This window comes from Callorhinus ursinus, unplaced genomic scaffold (assembly GCF_003265705.2).
Source record: "Callorhinus ursinus isolate GAN/ISIS: 27379988/994484 unplaced genomic scaffold, GSC_fseal_2.0 scaffold16, whole genome shotgun sequence".
Classification (NCBI taxonomy): domain Eukaryota; kingdom Metazoa; phylum Chordata; class Mammalia; order Carnivora; family Otariidae; genus Callorhinus; species Callorhinus ursinus.
Genome location: NW_027397078.1, coordinates 7,809,667 through 7,835,474, shown reverse-complemented (window position 1 = coordinate 7,835,474; position 25,808 = coordinate 7,809,667). Strand labels below are relative to the sequence as shown.

General features: G+C 39.8%; 1 protein-coding gene across 12 annotated transcripts in view; it reads right to left on the bottom strand.

Annotated features, from left to right (window-relative positions):
* Positions 1-25,808, bottom strand: part of CASK (calcium/calmodulin dependent serine protein kinase) — a 359,502-nt gene that overhangs the window by 63,451 nt on the left and 270,243 nt on the right. For all 12 annotated transcript variants that reach the window (XM_073901909.1, XM_073901907.1, XM_073901913.1 and 9 more), the window contains 3 exons: positions 25,627-25,748; positions 6,171-6,248; positions 3,737-3,817 (listed from right to left, as the gene is read on the bottom strand). In XM_073901909.1, coding sequence (XP_073758010.1) covers positions 3,737-3,817; positions 6,171-6,248; positions 25,627-25,748 — 281 coding nt within the window. The remainder of the gene's footprint in view (positions 1-3,736; positions 3,818-6,170; positions 6,249-25,626; positions 25,749-25,808) is intronic.

The window sequence follows — 25,808 nt, the reverse complement described above, 5'->3', positions numbered from 1 at the left end:
TTTCCCAGGTTAATTGTGGCTACTTAAGAGATTGATATTTAGGGCAGAAAGCAAAAATCAATAATAGACAAACTGAAAAACTTCATCAGCTACTATTAGGTTCATCATACCAACTATAGATGTAGCTTCCATAATCAGGGAATTTTCCAAAAGCAGGCTTCGTATGACTGGAGGCTATAGAGCCTGGCAAGTGGAGAACCAAGCTTTCATCAGGAGAATGGGCTGGAGAATGGGTTGGAGAAAGTGTTTCTGCTGTTTTTTGCAAATGATTTCTAGTCACCCTTTTAAATTATATAAGCAAACACTTGTATTTAGTGTATTCTTTATAAGGAAGGATAAGTCCCAACAATCACAAAATACCACATAGAACTTTAACAGAAAAACACTCAAATTATGTCACTGAATAATGTCATACTTGATGCTAACCATGCTTTGCCACTGTTATCCCAAAATAAAACTTACCCCTAAAGTTCGAATGTATATGCAAACAGGAAAAAAAGGGGCTACTTATAGATTGTTTACAGAAGCCAGTGAAAAAGAATATACAAGTGGTCCCTGGGTGACTCAGTTGGTTAAGTGTACAACTCTTGATTTCAGCTCAGGTCATGACCTCAGGGTCATGAGATGGAGCCCCTCAACGGCTCCATGCTCAGCTCAGTGGGGAATCTGCTTGAGGATTCGTTCTCTCTCTCCTTCTTCCTCTGTCCCTCCCCTCTGCTAGCACGTGCATGTGCATTCTCTCTAAAATAAATAAATAATATCTAAAAAAAAATATGCAGAATAAAAAATAGGAAAATCTAAGTTTGAATATTTTTCTTCAAATATGTTATGAGGTATAACTGAGCAATTGTTACTAAGCTGAAATAGCTATTAGGTTTAATTACATAAGAATCATGTAATAGGAAAGAAATACTTTCACTTTTTGTACTCTAGTGAGGACGTGGACAACAACTTCAGACTACAGTGAAAAAGTATCTATTTTAAAATGAATAGGAAAAATATGAATTTTACGCTTGAAAAGTGGCTTCTCTGGCTTCGTAATTATAAATCATACAATGGACCACTACATAATAAAAATACCATGATAACCCAAGGTGATTTTAACCGTCTTGTTTTTTGAGAAAGTAGGATACAAATTTGCTTTCACAATCTTCTGTTCTAGGTCCTTTCTTTCATTTTATTTTTTTAAATTAAGTAGGCACTATGCCCAGTGTGGGGCCTGGACTCATGACCCCGAGATCAAGAGCTGCATGCTTTACAGACTGAGCCAGCCAGGCACTCCTAGATCCTATTTATTACAACTGCAATAAGCAAAGGATCTATTTATTCTTTTGTAAAAAAGTCTTTCAAATGGAGTAATTGAAAAAAGGATTAGTGTGATAATATTTTTTATCATGACCTCTAAAGATAGAATACAGACTTCAAAAAATAATTTAAATCTATTCCTTTTTATTCTTTAATTACTGTAAATATTCACAAGTATCTATATTTTTAAGTGTCAGGTAATTCAATGTTAAACCCTCATGTTTTAATGTTCAGAAAGCAAAGAAAAAGCCAGATATTAAGTGTGAAATGATAATTATGCTAAGAATAACTCCCAAACCTCAGTATAATAAAAACATAAGCATTATAATATTTCCCTTTAAGCTATTAATATTTCTTTAAAAATACCAAGAATTTGAAACCATGACTTTAAAATGCTTATAAGATAAAAGCTCCAGCACTTAAAAGCTTATTTGACATGGTATATATAGCTCAGAAGTATATTTTCCACATAGGATATTATTTAAACATATACTTATTTGGGAATGACCAGTGAGCTCGAGTTAAGTTTATAGGAAAATGGACCCTCACTATAGGTCAACCAACTTTTAAGAGCATGGGGATTGGAGCCCGCAAGATCTGGGTTTTGAACCTCAGTGAGGCTACTTACTAGGTGAGTGGCCTCTAGCAAGCTTCATTACCTTCCTAGGGCAGTTTCCTCTCTGAACTGTAAAATGGGGTTAGCCACACTCCCTCACATCCCAGCCATCAGCAAGTCCTGTCGTGTCCAACCATCTCCAGTGCTGAATTGCAGCCTGCCCATTTCCCACCAGCTCCGTCCTTTTCCAAGCCTCTACCACCTTTCACAACAGCCTCCGAATTGGCCTCCCTCTTCGAATTCTTATCCCTACCAGAATCCATTCTCTTTCAAGCACAAATGTGATCATATTTTCCTGCTTGCAGTCACTCAGTGTTGCCCTACCACCATCAGGAGAAAATCCAGACCCCTTACCACAGCCTGGAAGACCCGACTTGGTCTGGCCTCTGCCAACCTCTCCTAGCTCTTTTTTTTTTTTTTTTGATTTTTTAAAAAAGATTTTATGTATCTATTTGACAGAGAAAGACACAGCGAGAGAGGCAACACAAGCAGGGGGAGTGGAAGAGAGAGAAGCAGACTTCCCGCTGAGCAGGGAGCCGGATGCGGGGCTCGATCCCAGGACCCTGGGATCATGACCTGAGCTGAAGGCAGATGATTAACAACTGAGCCACCCACGCTACCCTTTTTTTAAGATTTTATTTATTTGAGAGAGAGCGAGCGAGCACGAATGGGTGGAGGGGCAGAGGGAGAGGGAGAGGGAGAGAATCTTGAGAAGATTCCCTATTGAGCATGGAGCCTGACACAGGGCTCCATCTCATGACCCATGAGATCATGACCTGAGCCGAAATCAAGAGTCAGATGCTTAACTGACTGAACCACCCAGGCCCCCCATGTAGCTAATGTTTTAAAAATGTTATATTCAAAAACTGATGTACTACACAGTGGCTAACTGAACATAATAAAAAATGTTATATTTAACATGAATTTCCACTTGTAATCATGCTTTTGAATTGCAGTTAAGTAGACAATCCTGGACCTTCTTTCACAGAAAAGTATCTCATCTATTTTGAGTTCTGTTTAACCATTTAGTGTTAAAACTCGCTAACTACAGGTGCTGTCCCCATTTTCCATACAATAGAAATGCATGAAGAGAGTATAAGAGGTCTGCATCGTCAAGAGATGGGATTCTTCCCATAAATCACCAAGGTTCAGAGAATTCTTTTTTAGTGAAAACTGTCTCCAGTTTGAGTTCTCTGTGGTTTAAGTACCATACACAGTTCCAGTGACTTAAGAACTATCCTAGCAGGAAGCACATTCCTTGTGTGATGACCACACAGTCCTTGAAGAGCGACCTTAGGAATAGCATCTTTACGACTATGACACAAAGTAAACAAAAAGGATCTTGATGTATTTGGTATTACCTGGTACTGTAATCTTTTTTTTTTAAATTTTATTTTATTACGTTATCTTAGTCACCATACATTACATCATTAGTTTTTGATGTAGTGTTCCATGATTCGTTGTTTGCGTATAACACCCAGTGCTCCACGCAGAACGTGCCCTCTTGAATACCCATCACCGGACTAACCCATCCCCCCACCCTCTCCCCTCTAGAACCCTCAGTTGGTTTTTCAGAGTCCATCGTCTCTCATGGTTCGTCTCCCCCTCCGATTTCCCCCCTTCATTTTTCCTTCCTACTATCTTCTTTCTAACATATAATGTATTACTTGTTTCAGAGTGGTACTGTAATCTTAACAGTCTGATATTGTATGAGTAACAACGTATCTGATGAAGACCACCACATTTTACGAGGATTATTAAAAACTTCTTTTGAAAGTGAGATTTTAGTTCTATAGAAGTTTAATTGGTACTTACCATGAAATGAGGTTGTGTTAAAATACGCTTTAGTTCCTTTGCATCATTATTCTCAGGGTAACATGAAATTTCTTCCAATACCTAAAAAATAAGCAAGATGTGTAACAGGATAAACAGGATGCCAGCTTCAGAAAATAGAGAATTCTTTTAAATTAAAAATTATGAGTAGATTTTTTTACAGCAAGCAAAACAATTACTTTGGAAAAAATTCATCACTTTATTAAAGGTTACCAATATAAAGGGACTTTACTGATGGCAATAAAAAAAATAAAACAAATTGCTATAATTTCTCTGACTATATTACCCAACTATAACCCGAAAAGTTATTGAAAAACACAAAACAAAATGACAAGTCCACAATACATATTTACTACAGGTGTAAGCAACTTAATTAACTTAATGGGAAAATATCTCTACAAATCTTTTCCAAACTCACTCTCAAAATGAATCTGTAATGAAAGTTAATAGCTTTTTTTATATTAACAAAACGGTCGATTCCTTTTAGAAAGATTAAAATGACAGGGGCTCACATGAAGAACCATTTAAAGAAAAGAAACAATTGAGTAATTTTCCTGCAGCCTGGCAGAGTCAGTGTTACTCTCCACACACATCTCCTCACATAGAGGACATCATGCTTCTGCGAATAGTTCCTAGCATCAGCTGCCAGGGAATCCAAGAGAACAGTTAAAACCAAAAACCACTGAAAACTTCTCTTTCCACTCTAAAAGTTACCCGTTATCAGGATGGAGTTTCTCCATTTAAAATTTGACTATGTGACAGGAGACCCAGAAGAAAGCCTCTGCTGTTCGCCCCCCACCCCGGCCCCCCAGAGTAAACATACGGCTGTAGTTCTAACCGTAGATGGTTGGACTCACAGAGTAGTTAAACACATTGCACTCAGTTCCTAAAGTTGAGCCAATCAAAGATTGCTTCAGCAGGACTGGGTGTCAGGGGCACACAAGTCATCCACCCAGAGGAATCTCTCGCCTTATCTTGGAGAATCTTAACACTGGGGCAAGAAGGAGCATTAAGAGGTCATTTAGATGACCTCTAAGGCTTAGATTTCCCAGGCATACCTAAGTGCTACTCAATCACCCCCTCAGGGAAGAAGGAAAAAGACCAAACAAACACTACAGGGTTTCTTTCTTATCTAAAGGAACCCTTAACAAGTGCTGGTTATGCTGTTAATTCATACTGTGTAATGAAGTTAAGCAAATTCTCCTCCGTGTATTTTATGCTTTGAGTGCCTCTACCAGTGAAATGGAAGGATGAAACTCTGTGTTCTCTCTGGTCCCCTGCTACTCTCACAGTGATTTTGAAACAGTGAGGTGTGATCCCCTAAGTAAGTCAGAGAGAACCTCTCCTGGCTGGTGCCCTTGACCGCATGGGCAGGTCCAGCAGCACCCTTGGTCTTTGTTTCTCAGTGAACATGCGATGCTCTCTAGTGCAGGCGTGGTGTTTAAAATCTGGTAGGGAAGGGATTCTGTCTTTCATACTCTTTTTACTTAGTAGTCTCACTGTATAAAAACTGTTTTTAAAGGGAAATATTAATTTGCATAAGACTTTTATAACATCAAAAGTGAAAGAAAAAAAACTACATGTCTAACAATGGAGTTGCTAATTCATTATGATTTAGTAATAACAAAGATTTATCCCCTCATTAGAATTTATATTTATGAAGACCAAGTATAAACATTGGAAAAATGATTACATAACATCAAGTAAGAAAAGATACATTTTGATTGCAGCTACATGAAATTTATATGCAAAAAAATAGAAAATAAAATTTATATGCAAATGGTAGTGATTGGAAGTGTATACGCAGAAATGAAAATTACTGTTAGGGTGCTGGGATTATGGATGGATTTTTACTTATCCAAACTTTTTGCAATATCATATCTCTATAATAAAAAAGTTGGGATGCCTGGCTGGCTCAGTCAGCAGAGCCTGCGATTCTTGATCTCGGGCTTGTGAGTTCAAGCCCCATGTTAGGTGTTGAGATTACTTAAACAAAACAAAACAAAACAAAAAAACCATTAAAAAGAAAGTTGGTAACAGGTACAGCCATGTACACTAGCCGACAATTTATAAAAACAACTTTTCTCTAAACTCAGTATACTTAATTGCTATAGATATTTAATTAACTTCCAAACACTACCACCTTAAAAAAAGCAACTCAAATTTTCATAGCCTATTTCCAACCAAGTGCAGTAAAATAACTTATTTAAAAAAAAGAGAGAGAAGTACAACTGATATATTAACATGTTCAAGTTTACATAGCAGAACCAGAACTAGAAATCGAGGCATTGTTGTCCCTGAGGCTTTTCTTTCTTTCCTGTATGTAAAATGTTCAGTGATAAACTTAGAAATACTAAATCTGACTGTAATGGTCCAACTGTGACTCCCAGATACATTTACAAAATATATCACTTACCTCTTTGGCTCTCTGTACTGCATCACTCGGAGGATTCCTGATTTGTGGTGAAGACTTTGTGTTAATTTTGTCATATAGCTAAAAGCAAAGAAGACAATCCGATCAACACTCATAATTCTTTGCTAAATGTTCAGAGCTGCATATTTATTATTTCACTAAACAATATCTTCCTCTGACAAACGCTGGCTGATGATTTCAGTGGTCTCCTCCCATTAATAATCTCTTACTCATTCAGTGAAACTTGTTGCAAGGAGTCTTACGCGTATTGTTTTAGAAAATCATCTTCAAATAGATGGTCCAAGATTCTGTCAATGTGGCAATTTCCTTTCTCATTTAAAATTGATCACTATTTCAGAATTGCAATATTTTGTTGCCTCTGGTAGAAGCAACAGTCACTAACATGGATACAGAGCAAAATGAAAGAATGCTTTCTGGCCAAGACACATCTCAAAGAATTTTCACCGAAATCTAAATCTTGGGAAAGGGCAAACCCAACTCCTTCTAGGAAGGAATGTTCTCACAAAAGGTTTATGCTTGTTTTACTAGGGCTGTTTATTAACAGTATCAGTGCTGGCATCCTTCAGCAGGAAATCAAGGACATGAACTTTTTCCTTTTGAATTTGCAAATTCACAGAGCATGAGAAGACACTGAAAAGAATCTAAATAGATTGCAAAAATGCCACAAATCTAACTGATCCAAAATTTGACTTTCTGAAGACAATTAATTTAATTCTTTAAGGAAAAGTCTCTGTAGGGTAGAAATGCAATTAAAATATTAATTTCTACCTCAAACGAAATGGCTCATTTGACAGTCTGCTTTGAAAAGTGAAAAGTTAAAATGGATTCTGGCTAGTCTGCCATGTCTATTTCCTAACTTCTCTAAAATAGGTGGGTTTTTTTTTTTTCATTGGTTTTTGTTTAGTTCTTTTTTCCCTCCTCCCATGTGCCACAATGCTGGTGTACAGGTCAAATACTGACTGTAAACATCCTTCAGGTTACAGTTATTTATACTGATGCAAGATAAAGTCTTATGATAAATACATAAAAATGCCTTATGATAAATACATAATGACAAAGATGCCCAATGAGAACATTGTGAAGATAGAACAGTGACCATTTTTAAATGAGGGCTTTCAGAAAGTACTACTAAATCAGAGGTTAAATGCACAGTGTACACAGGCTAGTAAAATGCTGTTTAAAATATTATACAGTTGACCCTTGAACAGCATGGGTCTGAACTGCATGGGTCTACTTACTGCGGGTTTTTTTCCCCCAATAAACACAGTACAGTACTCTAAATGTATTTTCTCTTTCTTGTCATTTTTAAAAAGATTTTATTTATTTGAGAGAGAAAGAGAGAGATCATAGAGGGAGAAGCAGACGCCCTGCTGAGCAGAGAGCCGGATGCAGGGCTCCAGCCCAGGTCCCTAAGATCATGACCCGAGCTGAAGGCAGACGCTTAACCAACTGAGCCACCCAGGAACCCATCTTCCTTATTATTTTTTTTTAAAGGTTGCCCCAATTACAATATCATCAGCACTGAGTACCCATCTCCCTGTACCCTCATCTGTAGATCAGTAGCAGGTATTACAATTTTATAGAAAGTTATATATCCATTTGCCAGCTTGTTAAGCGCAAGGAGTCTCTAGACAAGTTTTCTATTCCCCCCATGTTCCCTCTCCTCTAGAAAATGAGAAGGGGTCTTTTTCCTTATTTACTTTACAAAGTAAACTCTATGCCCAATGTGGGGCTCAAACTCAAGAGTCACATGCTCTACTGACTGAGCCAGCCAGGTGTCCCTCTTATGATTTTCTTAATACCATTTTCTTTTCTCTAGCTTACTTAATGGTAAGAATTCAGTATATAATACATATACAAAATATGTGTTAATCGACTGTTATATGTTATTGCTAAGGCTTTTGGTCAACACTAGGATATTAGTAGTTAAGTTTTGGGGGGAGCCAGTTATATGTGGATTTCTGATTACGCAGGGGTGGGCCCCCCTAACCTCCGTGGTGTTCAGAGATCAACTGTGTTAACATTTAGGGAACTAGTGATATGTGGCTGGCTCACAAAAGTTCACCCAAATCTCTGTAGAATGCACATGGGCAGTCTTCATCCTCTGAATGGCTTCTACCTCTAAGGACTGTACATTTTGAAGTTTGGAACTAGCGAATAGATTTTCCCATAGAAATAATGTTATCTATAGTGTTAGGTTCCCAGACTAGCCTACAGAGATAAATGAAATACTGTACATATGCAATATAAAATAGAAGAAAAAAACCAACCCACCAAAAGTAAGAAACCAGAAGTTGAAAAATTCCCTAGGTCTTATGTCAGTGTGTTTTCTTGAGGACCTGCAGCAGCACCAGCTGGAGCTGTTAAACATCGAGAGTCCTGGGCCCCACTCCAGACCTACTGAATCAGAATTTGCAAAGGGGGTCCAGAAATCTGTATTCTAATAAACTCCTTAGGTATTTGGAAATCTTATGCACAAGTACTAACTTCTGAGAGTAAGAGTAGTTGTACCAACAGTAAGAATTGCTACTGTTATTGAACACTTACTAAATGCTAGTTATTAGTGAAAATGCTTTATAGTCCCTCGTTTAACCTCAGACAACCCTATCAGGTTGATACCCTTATTATTCCCACTTTACGGATGAGGAAACTGAGGCACAGAGTAGTAAAGCGAGACCCACTGTTCTAGCCTTACAGCCACTTCACAGGTGGCATACAGATGCCTGGAGGGTCAACATTTTTAGGGCCCTGCTCCCCAAAAAGTGCTCAGACCAAATTTTCCTCTGCTTCTTTGGTCTGGCCTGATATAGTTCATCACATATTTGCCCAAAGTGCAGTGGGACTAGTGGTGGGATGAGGGAGAGGTTGGGTGCTTCCCATCAAGGCAGAAGCAGTAGAAGGAATTAAAAGAAGGGCTCTCCTGTCTGAGGTGGGGGCACTGGACTCTGCCCCTCCAGCTCCTAGAAGAGCCCAGGACTGGAGCAGTCCAGGCAGGCACTGGACACAATGGATAGCTAAGGATAGATGGTGAATCTCAATCGCTTGCTCATGAAGCAGAAGGGCAAGTAAGAACCATGGCAGGAAGGGGCAGAGAGGGGAGGGGCTCACTTTGTCACCAGCAGAAGTGAGCCCTTGTTGACTCATCCATCCATCCACCAACTGAGCTCCTACTATGTACTGGGCAGTGCAGTTCTATTTACTGGGGTTACGGAAATGAAAAAGAGGACAGTTCTTGTCCTCAAAGAATTCCCAAATTCCAAAGACATACAGCCAAAGGCCCAGAAACCTATGCCAGCTGGACTCCGTTGAGAACCTCAGAGTTGTTTTGCCCCCAGTGCTATCAACTGGAAGGGATCTCAGTTGAGTGAGCCCCAAGTTGGAGACGATCTGGATGTGCATGCATGACATGCCAACCTTCATCTCCCTCTTCAATTTCTGGGACTGGGTTTTTTGCTTTCGGGACTCACAATATTTTAGCGATACCCACAATAAATACAAACCATTTGAGAAATGGGGCAAAGCAGGTAAAGAGAAAGTCCTCCATGGAGGAATGCTTTAATGCAATGTAACATTAGTGTTTTAAAACAGCAGTCAGAAATATGTAGCTTTTCAACTTCTCATTCTTATGGATTCAAAGTTCAAGTCTAGGTGGCTTTGGAGTGAGATGTGGCTGGGTTTTGAGAACAAATGAAGGCTGCAGCATGTATAAAGACTATCTAGAATGATGTGATTTGGGATTTCCCCTGTTGTCTTGGACCTTCAGCTGGAGCCCAGAGCTAAGGCCAATAGGAAGTAACACCAAGCCTGCGAGAGTGCTGCGAGACCATCCCTCCAGGGCTTGCTGAAAGGCAGCCAAAATGGTCCTTCCGTACTCACCGTCATGCCCTATTCTGCCTACAGAGGCAGAAGCCTGGTGTCTGTAGGAATCACAGGATGAAGAGAGCAAGTATTTGATGTCCCCTTCCTTCCTCCTGGGGGCGGGGGGCAGAGGGAGCTGCCTTTTTCTTCATGCCCAGTGAAGGGTGGTGGGTGCTCCAAGAGAACCACGCACAGAAACTGGAGGTGCCAGTAACGAGGGCTTGTTATCTCACTCCCTGGAGGGATGCTTGCCCAGGCGCAGTGACTTATGAGGCCCATCTCGGTGCACCGGGTAGGAGCCCTTTGTGAGAGAGAGTCCTTGGGGCAGCTTGACAGGTGATGTTTGTGGTCTTAAGTGAAACATACTGATGCTTGCTTCTTTCCTGGCCGGAGGCTACCTGGGGCAGCCCTTGCCAGCAGGGTGAGGCCGGTGGTAGGGCAACCCACCCTTGTAGTGTATGTGTGTTTCCCATGAGTCAAGGAGCTACCTCAGAGTGTGATCTGGCTGCAGCCATCTGGATGGAGCCCTGTCCAAGAGGGCTGCCTGCACGGAGCAAAGGGACCCAGAAGTAAGTAGCTGTGGGATAACACCTGGGTGCAGGAGTGGAGAGGGTGCTGCTGAGGCCAGCTCCAGAGTCCAATGATGATGCAGAACTCAGGACAAAATCAACATCTGAGGACTGCCACATCAAACGCATCGACAGCCAAGAGGGCCCTGGCTGCCTGAGAGACAGGGTTCTGAACATGCTGTTTAAGGGCTGCTTTCTCTTTTCCACGACCAGACTCTCGAGTTCTTTGACATTCAGTAACAGCACCTCACATGGGGCTGAGTACCCAGGAGATGTTTAATACATGTTTCTTGAAAAAATAAAGGCGTATTTGAGCTGGTGCAGAGGAACTGGAAATAGATTTTTTTAAAAAAAATTTCAGAGTGACATAAAAATAAACAGACTGGGAATACTTTCTTAGCTTGTTTCTTTAGGAACCAGATACCATTTATCTTTGGTCCTTCTTGCATAAAAACTTTCCCTCAAAATTAAGAAATCTATTTTGACAATAGTTCTTTTTTGGAGTGTGTTCAAGGCTGACTTACTTCATCAAATTTTCAAGGTAGAAGAGGACCAACATGGTTCAGCTCCTCCACTTTTTTTTTAAGGTAATTTGCTTCTTCAGCTCCACCATTTTAAGGAGAAAGCTGAGGTCCAGTGAGGTGAAGTGTCACGCTCAGGGTTCTGTGGTTAGAGCAGCAGGGACTGGACCATGAACTCCTGATGCACCACCCTTTCTCTCATACCAGATTTCCCTGGCTTATATCAGAATTCAGGAATACGCAAAGTCTTCTGCCAGGGAGACACCTTCAGCAAATATTTGGGGAAAGAACTGTATGGAATGCTACTTACAGGTTGTAGGAAAAAAATATACTAAATACGATTTGAAAGATATTAGCCAATCAACTGCAAGCCTTGCCCTGTTAAAGAATGCTAGAATTCTATTCATTTCCTGGCCAGATGGTAAATACCTCAGGCTGTGTGGCAGTAGGACTCTGTCAGCCACTCAGCCTTGCTGTTTATGCAAAGGCAGCCATTAACAATCCATAAGTGAATGGACGTGACTGTGTTCCAATAAAACTTTATTTACAAAAATAGGTGGCTGGCTGGATTTGGCCTGAGCACTGTAGTTTGCCAACCCCTGCTCAAGAAGCTTAAGTTCATGGTGGATTGAAACGGCAAAATATATTTCCTTCTGCTATTTGCTTTCCTGCAATTTGAAGATATCAAGTGTATTTGTTTTTGAACTCTTTTTTTCAAGGTTTTTTTTTTTTTTTTTTTAGAGACAGTGAGTGAGCGTGAGTGGAGTGGGGGTAGGGGAGGAAGTGGAGAGGGAGACAGAGAATCTTAGGCAGCCTCCACATCTATTGTGGAGCCTGACGTGGGGCTCAATCTCATGACCCTGAGATCATGACCTGAGCTGAAATCAGGACTCCGATGCTTAACCAACTGAGCCACCAAGGTGCCTCTTAAGTTTTTACTTCCAGTTAACATACAGTGTTATATTGGCTGCAGATGTACCATATAGTCATCCAACACTTCCATACATCACCCAGAGCTCAGCACGAGTGGCCGCCTCAATCCCATCACACATTTAACCCATTCCCCTGCCCACCTCCCCTCTGGTAACCCTCAGTTTGAAGATATCGAGTGTATTTGTAAAGCTGAGGTGTAGAAGATGAGGCAGAGGGAGGGAAGAGTGTTAATAAATTATCCCTAGAGAGGGGCCTGGGGAATCGCTGCTCAGCGGGGAGTCTGCTTCTCCCTCTCCCTCTGCCCCTCCCCGTGCTCACTCCCGCGCTCTCTCAAGCAAATAAAATCTTAAGAAAAAAAAAATTATCCCTAGAGAGAAAACAAGAACGAATCTGTTCTCTCTCTCTGATGAAGTTAAGGTTCATCAAGTTCCCCAACTTCAGCACTTTTTATTAAAACACACACACACACACACACACACACACACACACACACACACGGCAAAATGAGGAAACGTGAGCAGCTGCAAAGGGAAGACTGTCTGATACTGTCTCAGGCCACTCTCTGCTAGTCTCCGGCACTGGGTCAGATATGACCACACACAGCTATATGGACAAGCTTAATCTTTCTGTCTTAAGAAAGAGAAGCACAGTTCTGTTAGGAGGCCACAATTCTGTATCTGAGATAGGCTATTTTAAACAGAGCAGACTAAAGTTGGTGGTAATATTAAATTCAACTCTCCTGAGATTGTACTTCCAAACATAAAGATGAAATCAGTTAAGATGTCACTTTTTATTCACATTCAACACACTAAATCAAGTCCCCCCCCCTTTTTTTTAAACCATCCTCCATCATATCTCACGCTCTTCTGGTTTCTAGTCCTCAAATAGAAGGCTTTGTTTTGCTCCCAGTTTATACGCAGCATTTAGCAAGATCGACATTTAAAATGGAATGGTTGGCAGAGAACCATAAAGTTACTACCACTGGGTTATATGTCCCATTAACTTTAGCACAGAGAAAACCAAATCTCAGGACCAGAATGTATATTGGTTGAGATAAGATGGTAACTTTTGCAATTAGACTGCAGACATCGGCCAAATAATGAATGGGTTTGTAGAGTTGCAGGGAACTCCGTTAAGTTCAGCAGGGAACTCTGTTGAAGTTCATTAGCAACCACCCTCTTACCACTTACTTCAGAGAGACTGAAGAAGCTCCCTTCTGGAGAGGAATTCAAGTTTTCAAGAGTCAAATATTTGGCTGCAAAATATGTAATGAAATGTATCTGCGATCCTAGTACAACAGATAATAACAGTGTTCACGAGTTTACACTGTGTAACAATAATGGGAATTGAAATGACTTGCTCTGGAAACAGGGTATCTTATTTAGAACTTTCTTTACAGTTTCTGAGTTGTTTGAAGAAGCTCAGTGATTAGAAACAAGTTTCAATGTCACCTCTTTTCAGTGAACCTGGGGTCAGCCATTGATATCCAACAGTATTTTTTAAAAATACATTTGAAATCTGGCAAATTGTGAGGGAAAGGTGATTTACTACAAAAATGTAAGGAACTGATATTCAACTACTGCACTGGAGCTGATTTTATGAAGTCAGAGATTGAAGAAAATCTTCCGAGATCTAAAAATCTACTTTTCCTGCTCACATTTATACATTAACTTGCTCTCTTTAGGTTAGAAATAGGAAAATGCCCTTTCAAAGATCTTTGGCATCATTAACATGACACTCCAAACTAGGAGGAGAGCAGTATATTTAACAGTGGTCTAGAGACTGGGTGATGGGAAATATAAGTGTGAAAGAAACACACTACAAAATTTAAAATGGGATTTTCAAAAATTTAAGAAGCTACAATGAAACTCCGCAAAGAACTTCTGTAACCTGTCCTGCTCACAAATCTAAGAATGATGATGCATCAAGATATTATGATTTACAAAAAGAGATTAAAGTCACCCAGGGCATTTTTCTTTTATGGGATTAAAAAAAAAATACCTTTCCTCTCTGCACTAAAAATGGTTTTTCCTAAAAATTAATATTCTGTAAAACTTCTAAAAATCAACTTAATTTTTAAAAAATAGTTGAAGGAAGCACTCAAAGATTAGTCACACAGATGAGTCTCCATCTGCGTGGAGATAATACACTCCATTCGTTTGAAGAATACACTTTCATTTCATTTGCACACTATCCTTCACAATTTGTACTTTGTGCTAACTTTCCCTCTGAAAAGTCAGAAGACGTATAAATAGCTAAATTTTAAAGTAAACTTCTCGTCTTAAAAAAAAAAAGTCAGATCCACAAATCTAGTGACTGTAATAGAGTAGCAAGAGTCCCTCCCTGGAATTTAGATTTGCCCTGGAGAAAGGTTCAGGCCTGCCTACCACTACTATGGCCCAGGTTATTTTGGGTAAAGTTAGAAATGGGTATCTGATTTCATGCCCAATAAGAATGGTCCTGGGAGCCCTTGAGTTAGATGTCCCAGGAAAACGTTAGCCTAATGGTATAGTAGTGAAATGCTAGCTTAAATTAAGCTTTAGAAAAATCATGATGGGATATATATCCTTACCTGAAGTCTTAAGAAGGGGCTGGCTTAGTAATATGCTACTGTAACTAAATCAATCACGGAAGTTTTATCTGACAGCAAAAAGGAAACTGAACAATCAGTTCATCTGGGCCAGTTCAAGAGTTCCTGAGAGGGACGCAAAATCCTGTGGATTTTGACAGTTAAAGTACCTCAAAGGAGGCCCTCGTTTGGTTTAGGTTTTAGTTGTCTGTGTACAGAGCTGCTTTTGTTTCAAGACCATTAGAACATCGCACTTATGGGGATTTATTTTTGAAACCAAGAAATGAAGACTTGCTTGACCTCCTAGTTCAGTCTAAAAATTAAAAAGGACATCCCTTTGGTGGCCTAACAATATACGCCACTGTGGCAGATTCTGGGCAGTAGGCAGCTCTTCCTGCAAAACTCAAGCAGTGGCCTTAGATGACCTAACATGACTGTTCTGTTGGCCTTTTTCAGTTGGCAATTAACTCTAAAATTAAGCCCGGTAAGAAACAAATCATAATGCCTATTCTCAAGCAAGCAAAAGAAACGATAAGGAAAAACCACTAGTTAGATGATCTAAGTGGCTTTGTTTTGCTTTTACTCAAGCCTTCTGAAATAGGAACTTTCTAATACCAGATACAAGCATCTGCCCACCTGAGAAATTTCACTAGGATATGAATTTCTTCTCTTCCATTAAAACACTAACATTAAAGTGTTGAAGCCTTTTTTTTTTACTTTTAAAAGATTTTAATTTATTTATCTGAGAGAGAGTAAGAGAGCCAGAGTATGAACAGGGGGGAGGGCAGAGGGAGAAGCAGACTCCCTGCTGAGCAGGGAGCCCGATGTGGGGCTCGATCCCAGGACCCTGGGATCATGACCTGAGCCGAAGGCAGACACTTAACCGACTGAGCCACCCAGGTGCCCCAGAAGCCTCATTTCTTAATGTGCTGTTCTGAAGCATCTACAATAGTTAAATGATATTTAACTAAGTGAATATCTTATTATTAATTTGCTGTGTTAAAAGAAAACATTTACATCAGGTGTAAATGCTACTATATATTTCATAGTATATTTCATATACTATGAAATCCCTGAGGTAATACCATAATGTTTAACTTATGATAGGACTTTCACTTTGCACGGGTAAACACCAAGCATTTATACCAGTAGCTGTAGCAAAAATGAATTTCTATTGTGGCAAGTTAAAAGAGAACAAAACAGTTTGGCAGAAGAGGTTTTAACGAGACAATGTTAGGCCACAAAGAGAAGAAAGCAGCTATGTTCTTGGATTATGAATGCTGCAAGCCAACCCCATCAAATATTCTTCAAGTGAGCATATCACATTCCTTTCTGGGGGAAAACTCCTCCCTTCCTTGAGAACGGGCATGAAGAAGAATCAGTGCTTGTTGCACTCTGATGGCTTTTTGAACATTCCTCTGCCTTCTGGTAAAGTTGACTGTGGTGCCATAATAGGAGAGGGGTACTCAGTGGCCAACAAAGGGACCAGGGACAAGCTGATTCATTACTCTCGGTATTTCAGAGTAAATTCCAGTCCCTCTTTTAAGAAGTAATTCGTCTGAACAAATAAGGGAACCAGAGAGACTCCTGTAGTTAATCATACTTTCAGTGAAAATCACACATTCCTTTCACAAAGATGTAGAACCCAGGAGCTAACATGGAGCCCACGTAGAGCAACTGCCTGGGGGATGGAATGAAGGCTGGATTCCCTACTACCGGACAGCTTTAGTTTTGAGAATTTGGTTTTTCCTGTTATAGAATTGTCTATCATAAAGCACTGATAGTGGATGACTGAATAAACAAAATGTGGTGTATACCCACAATGGAACAGTTTCCAGCCTTTAAAAGGAAGCCTTTAAAAGAAGATTGTGATACGTGCTACAGCATGAACATGGAGGATACTACATTAGATGAAATAAGCCAGTCAGTCCCGGAAAAACAAATATGGTAGGATTCCACTTACATGAGGTATCTACGCTAGTCATATTCATGGAGACCGAAAGTAGAATTGGTGGCCACCAGGGGCTGGGGAGAGAAGGAACTGGTGGGTTGCTGTTTCACAGGTATGGGGGTTTCAGTGGTGGAAGCTGGAAGTAGTTCTGGAGATGAATGGTGGTGATGGTTGCACAACAGTGAATGTACTTAACGTCACTGAATTGTATGCTAAAAATGGTTACAATGGTATGTTTATATTAGGTATATTTTACCACAGAAAAAGACAAATTGATATTAGGTCACGGCTGTCAAAAAGCTGTGAACTTTGGGAAATGACGAATATGGATTTGCATGTAAAAGAAATGAACAGTTAAAACATGTTGCTCTGAGGGGCACCTGGGTGGCTCAGTCGTCAGGCATCGGCCTTCGGCTCAGGTCATGATCCCAGGATCCTGGGATCGAGCCCCGCATTGGGCTTCCTGCTCAGCAGGAAGCCTGCTTCTCCCTCTCCCACTCCCCCTGCTTGTGTTCCCCCTCTTGCTGTGTCTCTGTCAAATGGATACATAAAATCTTAAAAAAAAAAACCCCAAAAAACATGTTGCTCTGAGAAGGTACAACCCCTTATTGAAAAATATATAAAATTATGTAATTCATGTTTTATTTTTTTATTTTTTTTAATTTTTATTTATTTGACAGAGAGAGAGAGACAGCGAGAGAGGGAACACAAGCAGGGGGAGTGGGAGAGGGAGAAGCAGGCTTCCTGCTGATCAGGGAGCCCGATGTGGGGCTCGATCCCAGGACCCTGGGATCATGACCTAAGCCGAAGGCAGACGCTTAACAACTGAGCCGCCCAGGCACCCCCATAATGTTTTTAAATAAAAAAAGTTAATTTGGACTTCTTTCATGAGGCACAACAATGTACTGGTTAATAAAAACAGTTCCTGGGACAGAAAAACACATTTAGCATTTTTAAGTCAGTAAGTGGTAAATTCTTAGCCATAATGTGAAACGTTGAGAGGAGGAAGTCAGTGTGATGACCCTGTGAAATCTGCTAGGATGACCCCTTTCACAGTGGGCTTTGGGCACTGCTGAGGGCAGGCAGTTTGGCTTTGCTGGATTGGTGTCAGGACACAGGGACAACTCCAGGAGACTGAAAAGTGCTGTTGTAGTCAGAGTGATGGATTACAAAGGACATTATAGGATCCAGGGTACACTATAACCTATAGCACACAGAAGGAACTTCCAACAGTGCTTGACCTTAAGATAATACAAAAAGGGTAAAATAGACTTTTTTTAAGGTAAAAGGGAATTCCTTCTCATTTTTTCACTTTTGAAAGCTTTATTGGGGCATCATGTATAAACTATACAATTTGCCCACTGTAACTGTATAGTTTGAAGATGCTGAGTAAATTTACACAGTTGTACAACCATCATCTCAATCCAGTTTTAGAACAGTTCCTTCATCCCCAAGAGTTCCCTTGTGTTGAATCTAAGAACTTTTTGCCTAACCCAAGGTAAAGAAGATTTACTCCTATATTTTCTTTACAAATTTTTATTATTTTAAGCTTAAAATGAATCTATGATCCATCTTGTGGAAATTTTTTGTGTGGGGTGTGAGGTAAGAGTCTAAATTAATTTCTTTGCATATGGATATCCAATTGCTCTAGCACCATGTTTTAAAAAAAACACCACCACTATCCTTTTTCCACTGAATTGCCTGGGCGCCTTTGCTGAAAATCAACTGAGTCATGAATGGGAAGGTTTATTTCTGAACTGTATTCTGCTTCACTGATCTATATGTCTATCTTTACACCAATACCGTGCTATTTGCATTATGGTAGCTTTGTAGAAAGCTTTGAAATCAGTCCCCCAACTTTGATCTTCTTTTTTCAAAATTGTTTTTGCATTTCCATATAAATTTTAGGATCAGCTTGTCAACTTCTACAAAAAAAAAAAATTCTGAGATGTTGCTAAAGACCGTCTTGAATCTATAGGTCGATATGGGGAAAATTGTCACCATAACAATACTGAGTCTTTCAATCCAACAATCTCTCTTTCTCCTTTTACTGTGACCTTCTTTACTTTCTTTCAGCAACATCTGTAGTTTTCAGTGATGAGTCCTATACTTTTGTTCAATTCACTAAATATTTTATTCTTTTCAATGGTATTGTATTTCTTTAATTTTATGTTCATATGATTTACTGCTTTGTATGTAGAAATACAGTTAATTTTTGTATATTGATCTTATATCCTGTAGTCTTGCTAAACTTGCCTCTTAGTTCTAATAGATTTTTTGGTAGATTCCTTAGGATTTTCTACATACAAGAATATATCTCTGAGAGAAGATGGTTTTACTTCTTCCTTTGTTATCTGTGTAACCTTGAATTTCTTTTTCTTGCTTTACTGCACTGGCCAGAACCTCCAGTACAATACTGAATAGAAATGGTAAGAGTAGACAGTCCTTGCTTTGTTTCTGGTTGTATTTGTTTTCTATTGCTGCTTAATGAATGACCATATACTTAGTAGCTTTTTTTCCCCCCTGCTCAGATTGGTGATATCTTCATTAAGAATGAAGAAAAACTACTTCGAAAATATTCAGGATATATGCTATTTCTAGCTCTCTTTACCCTAGGAATTTGGTGTCTTGTGGTAATTTTCTACTGACACTAATACTTGGGTATGATTATACAAAGAGATATGGGAGTTTCTGCCCATCCAGTTAGAAACAGTGAAATGAGAGACCCCTTAACCCACAGTGAGCAGCAGTGCACTTCAGTCTCCAGGCCCAGGAGGGAAGTAGCACAAAGGTTACACCACTGGCCCACTACCCAGCTGGCTTTTCATATCTGCTGAAGCTCATGCTTAAGGCTAGAAGGGACCCTGAGAAGGTCCCAGTAGTTCAGCTTCTGAAGGTCCTGAGGCCTTAACATTCTAGACAAAGACTGGACTGCAAATTCATGGGAAACTTAGCTTCGGCATTTCCTGACTGGTAATCTATTTAAACATCCAAACTTAACAGTGTATCAACTTACTTCTCAAACCCCAAACTGCTGGAAAACATCAAATCATGGCAGAAGTTCCAGTTTTTCCCCCTTTAGGAAACTTCTGAGTTCTAAAAATATGCTGTGTTCCCAAATAGGACTACTAATTTAATATCATCTCAAAAAAGCAAAATAGTAAATCAAGAGTTGTAGTTTTCCAGTGCTGGATAAAAAAAAAAACAAAACAACTCTCTAACTCTCCCTAAACAGTAAAAAACTATAATAAAGATGTCGGTAATACAAAATATGGAGGATTCCAGACACTGATTTATTTCTAATGCAGTATTTTAAAATATCAGTTAATCTATAATAAAAATCCACATATAAATCAATATAAAAAGTATTAAGTTGTACTGCAGTGAGTTTCTGCTCTATTAATCTAATCACAAATTAAACATAATTTTAGGACTTCCCTCAAAAATAATCTTAATTAGGTGGGGATTCACATTTACCATGGAAACAGCAGTCTACAATGAATGCTAACATCTGTTCAGAGGTATGACAGATGGTGGGTGAATGTTTAAAACTAGTTGTCAAAGTTTGGCAGAGAGAGAGAGAGAGAAATGTGTCATTTAACAATGTTTTATAACATTGTTGACTTACAAAGTAAACATTTATTCTGCAACAGGAAAATTTCCACAAGATATTGAGAAGATCGAGAATCACCACCGAATAACATTTGCAAAATGCTTTTTAACTGAAAAAGCCTCTTGATTTTTCATTCTAAAAATGCATCTGTCATCTGACAATCCAATGTATCACATACAAGTTGCAACCCAAAACTAACTCAAAATATCATTAAAAGACGTAAGTACACCTTAACACTAATTCCCAACAAAGCTCGCTTAACGAGCGAACGGGTAACGTTTCATTATTTCTATATTAAATTTGTGTAACTTACACTCACACTAGAAGAATCAATTCAGGGCAAAACCAGTTTTCCACGTGGTAGTGGGCTGAATACTCTTCCCTCAGAATTCATTTCTGCCTGGAGCCTCAGAATCTGACCTTATTTGGAAATAGGGTCTTTGAAGATGTAATTAAGATGGTGTCATATTGGATTAGGGCAGGCCCTAAATTCAATGACTGGTGTGTCTTTATAAGAAGGCTGTGTAAAGACACAGAGTCACACCCATCCAGAGAAAAATGCCATGTGAAGTCCGGGTCTGAGACTGGAGGGATGCATCTATAAGCCAAGGAATCCCAGGGATTGCAGGCAACTATGAGGAGCTGGAAGAACCACGGAAGGAGTCTTCCCTGGGGCCTTTGGAGGGAGCATGGCCCTGCTGACAGATTGATTTAGGACTTCTGGCCTCCCAAACTGAGAGAGAATAGATTCTGTTTTTTTAAGCCACCCAGTTTGTGACCCTTTGTTGTGGCAGCCTCAGCAAACTCATACACATGCCAAACTGCATTTTACTAGTAAAACTGATCTGTGTATTTTATGCACAGACCATCTCTGCACCAGTGCTTGTTATTTGTGAAAACAGACATATGGACCAAGCTGGACCAAACATGGTTCCTCATCAAGCCTCTTTATTTCTCCCCACAAAATGAGGAGTAACATGTGTGTGCCAGGTAGAACTGGTTGGGGAGCAAACACTTAAGAAATTTCTGGATCTGTTTCCTTTTTTTCTTTCTAATTTCTCACTACAGATTGAGCTAGACATGTTTTACTAGAATTCAGATCAGAAAGCATTTCCCTTCTCAGTGCAACCACAGTATTTCTCCTTTTGTTTTAATGTAAATTCTCTCAACACAACAGATGTTTGGTTTCCTTCAAATTCTAATAATATTTCTTTGCATTTTTCAGCTTATTATTTTGAAGGCATGACTAGAAAAAATTAAGTACTAGATGATCTTTAGTCTCCTGTAGGAACTTAATCCTGTTTCTTTTTGTCAGCTTAAAAATGATGACCTCCAACTTAGCTGTTTAGAGTGTTGTTGAAATAACAGGAATTATTTAAATATAATAAAGATAGTTCACAAAACGGCTGGGTGGGATTAAGTGACAATCAATCTCCATGGTCCACAAAACTATGCCACTAGGTGTCACTACCTGGAATTCTTCAAAAAGGAACCAGTGTTGATTCTGTAAAACAGAACAATTCCAAGCCAAGCATGGGCTATGGAACATTAGAAGGACGAGACACGAACGGTCCAAGTTTAAAAGCTTTTTCTCCAGAATTGGTCATACCACGTTCCTTTTTACGTAAGCACTTAAAATATTAAAAAATTGTTTTAATCATTAGATTTCTCTATATGGCAGCTACTTGAATACTTCATTGATTATATTATTGAAATGTAGTCTGTTAGTTCTGAGACAAGAGCTTAATGAACCATATTCATGGGCTCTAGATTACAAGAGCACATTCCAATGACGGCTTAGGTCATTCATGATGATTAAGCTTTTCATTGAAGGATGGGTCAGTTTGGATCTTCAGAACCCAGCACTGCCTGGGGACAGCTTATGGTCCAGTCATTTCAGGGGGTGGGAGGTTCTGGGGTTCAGGTGTAGCACTTGTCTGCAAAATTCTGCAGACATGGCGTCTTTTTCCTGGGCACAGAGCCTTCTCAGTCCACGCCAATTGAGATGCACTGATAGGGCAGATGCTGACACTGCAGACACGTTCTTAAGTTTATCACTCGTAAGAATCCAAAGGAACTTTAAGCATGTTTTTCCTAACACCTAGGAATCTCCTCTGAAGTTGTGACAATGTTGACCCAAGAACGCAGCAGTTATTCAAAGCACACGTTTTCAGTGAGGTCTGAAGGGCTTAGCATTGGGCAATAAGCTGCCGCCTGGCTCAGTTCCAACGTCCAGTCTGTGTCTGAGTACCTGCCCCTCCTTGGAGAAGCTAGCGATGTTCTTCCATTTCCCCTGCAGTCTCAAGCTGGGTGGGCTCAGATACCTTGTTACACTTGTCAGAAAAATGTAACCTTGAAAACCAGTTTGGGCTTCTCTGAGCCTTTAAATGACAAAAAGTCCTTCATCTAAAAGGTCAGTAGATCTTAGCAATGACCTAACCACTGACTACACTGAAATAAACCAATCTCCATGCTCTGCTACAGCTTCTTTCAAATATCCCACTTGCTAGTTCCAGTAAAGGGTAGGACCTGTGTGGGAAATTCACATTTGCGAAAACCTTCCGCATCCTATGAAGCAATGATAGACAACATAGATAAAGAAGCCAATGAATAAAGAAGAGGAAGGAATGTTAATAGAATGAATTTCAAAGGCTTTCTGGTACCTGAGGAAAGTAACAGTTACTTGAAATTAAACTTAACTGAAAATGTCCTCAAATCACTTAAGATAAATTACACTAAAGAGAAGAGCCATTTCCTTATCCTCCTGAGTGCATTTGTTAGCTTTATTGAAGGACAACCGATAAACATAATCGTAATATATGTAAAGTATACAATGTGAGGATTTGATAAATGTGTACACTGTGAAAGGGTTCCCCAACCAAGTTAATTAACACATTCTTCACCTCACATATTTAACTTCTTTTTTCTAAGAACACTTAAGTTCCCGTCTTTTTTTTTTTTTTTGAGTGTGCGTGCATGCGCATATGTAGTGGGGGAGGGGCAGAGAGAGAGGGAGGGAGAGAGAATCTTAAGGAGGCTCCACTCCCAGTGCAGAACCCAACATGGGGCTTGATCTCATGACCCTGAGATAATGACCTGAGCCGAAATCAAGAGTCAGATGCCCACCAAACTGAGCCACCTAGGCGCCCCGTGAGAACACTTAAGTCCTACTCTCTCTTTCATTATACAATACAGAATTATCAACTACAGCCACCATGTTATATATTAGACCCTCAGACCTTACTCATCATATAAGTGAAAGCCTGTACCCTTCTACCAACCTCTCCTCATTTCCCAGACCCCCGGCCTAGGGCAACCATTCTACTGTTTCTAGGAGTCTGACTTTGATACCATGCAGTATTTATATTTCCCTGTCTGGCTTATTTCACTCAGCACATTTTTTAAACTATGTTTCCCAGCTCTCTTGCAGCTAGGTAGGCATGTAACTAGTATTTGCCACTGAAATGTGGGCAAAGTGATATAGCCTCTTTCCTACTATGAGCCTGCAAAATTCTCCATTTTCTCTCATCTGCTGCTAGGAGCAAACGATACAGTGGAAGAGGCCTGACCCCTGAAGGACTGTGTGGAAGAGACCCCCCCCCCCCCCCACCCCCACATCATCTACCTGCACTGGACTGTGATGTGAGCAAGAAATAAACTTTTATTCTGTTAAGCCCCTCAAATTTTAGGATTGCATGCTATAGCAGTTGGTCAGGCCTCATTAATACAGACACTACATAAAGAAGCCAAACTAATTCTTAAAATCTGATAATTTGATTTGACTGCATTTATGGAAGATGCAACTGTAGGTTACCTATGACTGCACTTAGTCGTAGGTAGGAAGTTGAAACGTAATGCAATGCTCTTAGCTTAGCGTTTCCCAAACTGGTCCTCATCAACAGGACAGGATTGTGAATAAAAGTTCTGTGCCCAAATTAGTTTGAGAAATGCTATTAAAGTCAATCTGGTTTCTTTGCTATGGGATGTCTCAGAGCTGTTAATATGCTAATATCCACTGTGAATCTGTATAAAAGGATAAAGAATGTAGCATTTCCCTAACTTATTTAGTGAATATATTTAAGATCTACTCCCTTCCTCCTTCATGGCAACACCCATCACCATCTCCCAGAGCAATGTTCTGCAGAACACATTCTGGGGAACATTGCGTTGGTGTAATCTGTGTCCTATGGTGGATTAATCAGAGTTAGAACCAAACAGTTCTAGGCACCCCAAAGCAAATACCATTCTCTTATAAAGGGAAGGTTTTTCTTGTAAAAAGACTAACATGTGCTGACAGATTACTATCTATTAAGAAAGTTTTCACTGCTGAAATCAACCAAGTTACCTAAGAAAAGTATCTTACTTAAAATGTGACTGAAATAAAGGCAGATACGAACTCTCAGCTTCCGATTTTTCTTTGTATCTCAATCTGCTGTCAGTAGAGTCTGTCATATTTAATGTGATTACATATTCTTATTTTTAAGAAGACAAAAGTCTATGAAAACCAGCATTGTTAACTACGAAATGTGTGTGTCCACTGCACAGTATCTTATTTACTTTTCTCTCTGTTATACTCATGCTTCAGGTTCAGTGTTTTTTTTTTTTTTTTTTTTTTTTTTAAAGATTTTATTTACTTAGGGGCACCTGGGTGGCTCAGTCCTTAAGTGTCTGCCTTCGGCTCAGGTCATTATCCCAGGATTGAGCCCCGCATCGGGCTCCCTGCTCGGCGGGAAGCCTGCTTCTCCCTCTCCCACTCCCCCTGCTTGTGTTCCCTCTCTTCCTGTGTCTCTCTCTGTCAAATAAATAAAATCTTAAAAGAAAAAGATTTTACTTATTTATTTGACAGAGAGAGAAAGAGAGAGACAGTACGAGTGTGGGGAGGGGCCGGGGCAGAGGGAGAAGCAGGCTCTCCGCTGAGCAGGGAGTCACGGGCTCCATCCCAGGACCTTGAGATCACGACCTGGGCCAAAGTCAGACACTTAACCATCTGAGCCACCCAGGCGCCCCCCCAATTTCATTCTTTTCACCTGCTGCCTAATATTCCTTATTAGGAGTGCATATGCCATTGTTTATTTCCCTGTTGCCTTATGTTCACTCTTACGCCCGTTCTATGATTAATGTTCACGTCCCTGCATCTTTGTATCTATTGAGGAGGGTTTCTCTAGAGAAGAGGGATTCTTTTAACAGAAACACACACACACAAATTTTTTTTACAGTGACTTGCTAGACTACATTGTTTTTGTACTATATATACTTTATTTCAATTATGAATCTATAATGGATGATTTCCCACATTTCTCACAGACTTAAGACTGGAAATGGACTGTTATGATGGACACCTGGAAATTCATGTAAAGTAAAAAAGGTACCCTAACTATTCAATTCACTAAAAATAAATAAGTCATAAAAAAGCCCCAGACTTACATCTAGTAGCGTGTGGAGATGCTGATCCTGGAAAACACTGTGTAGAAAATCTAAGTCCTTTTCACTGCAGTCTGTAAGTGCGTGAATTTCTTCCAGGCTGTCCAGCACCTGTGAGACTGCTCCTAAGGGGAACAAACAGAAAACAAACAGCCAGTACAGAAAGTCAATGTCAAACTAACCTT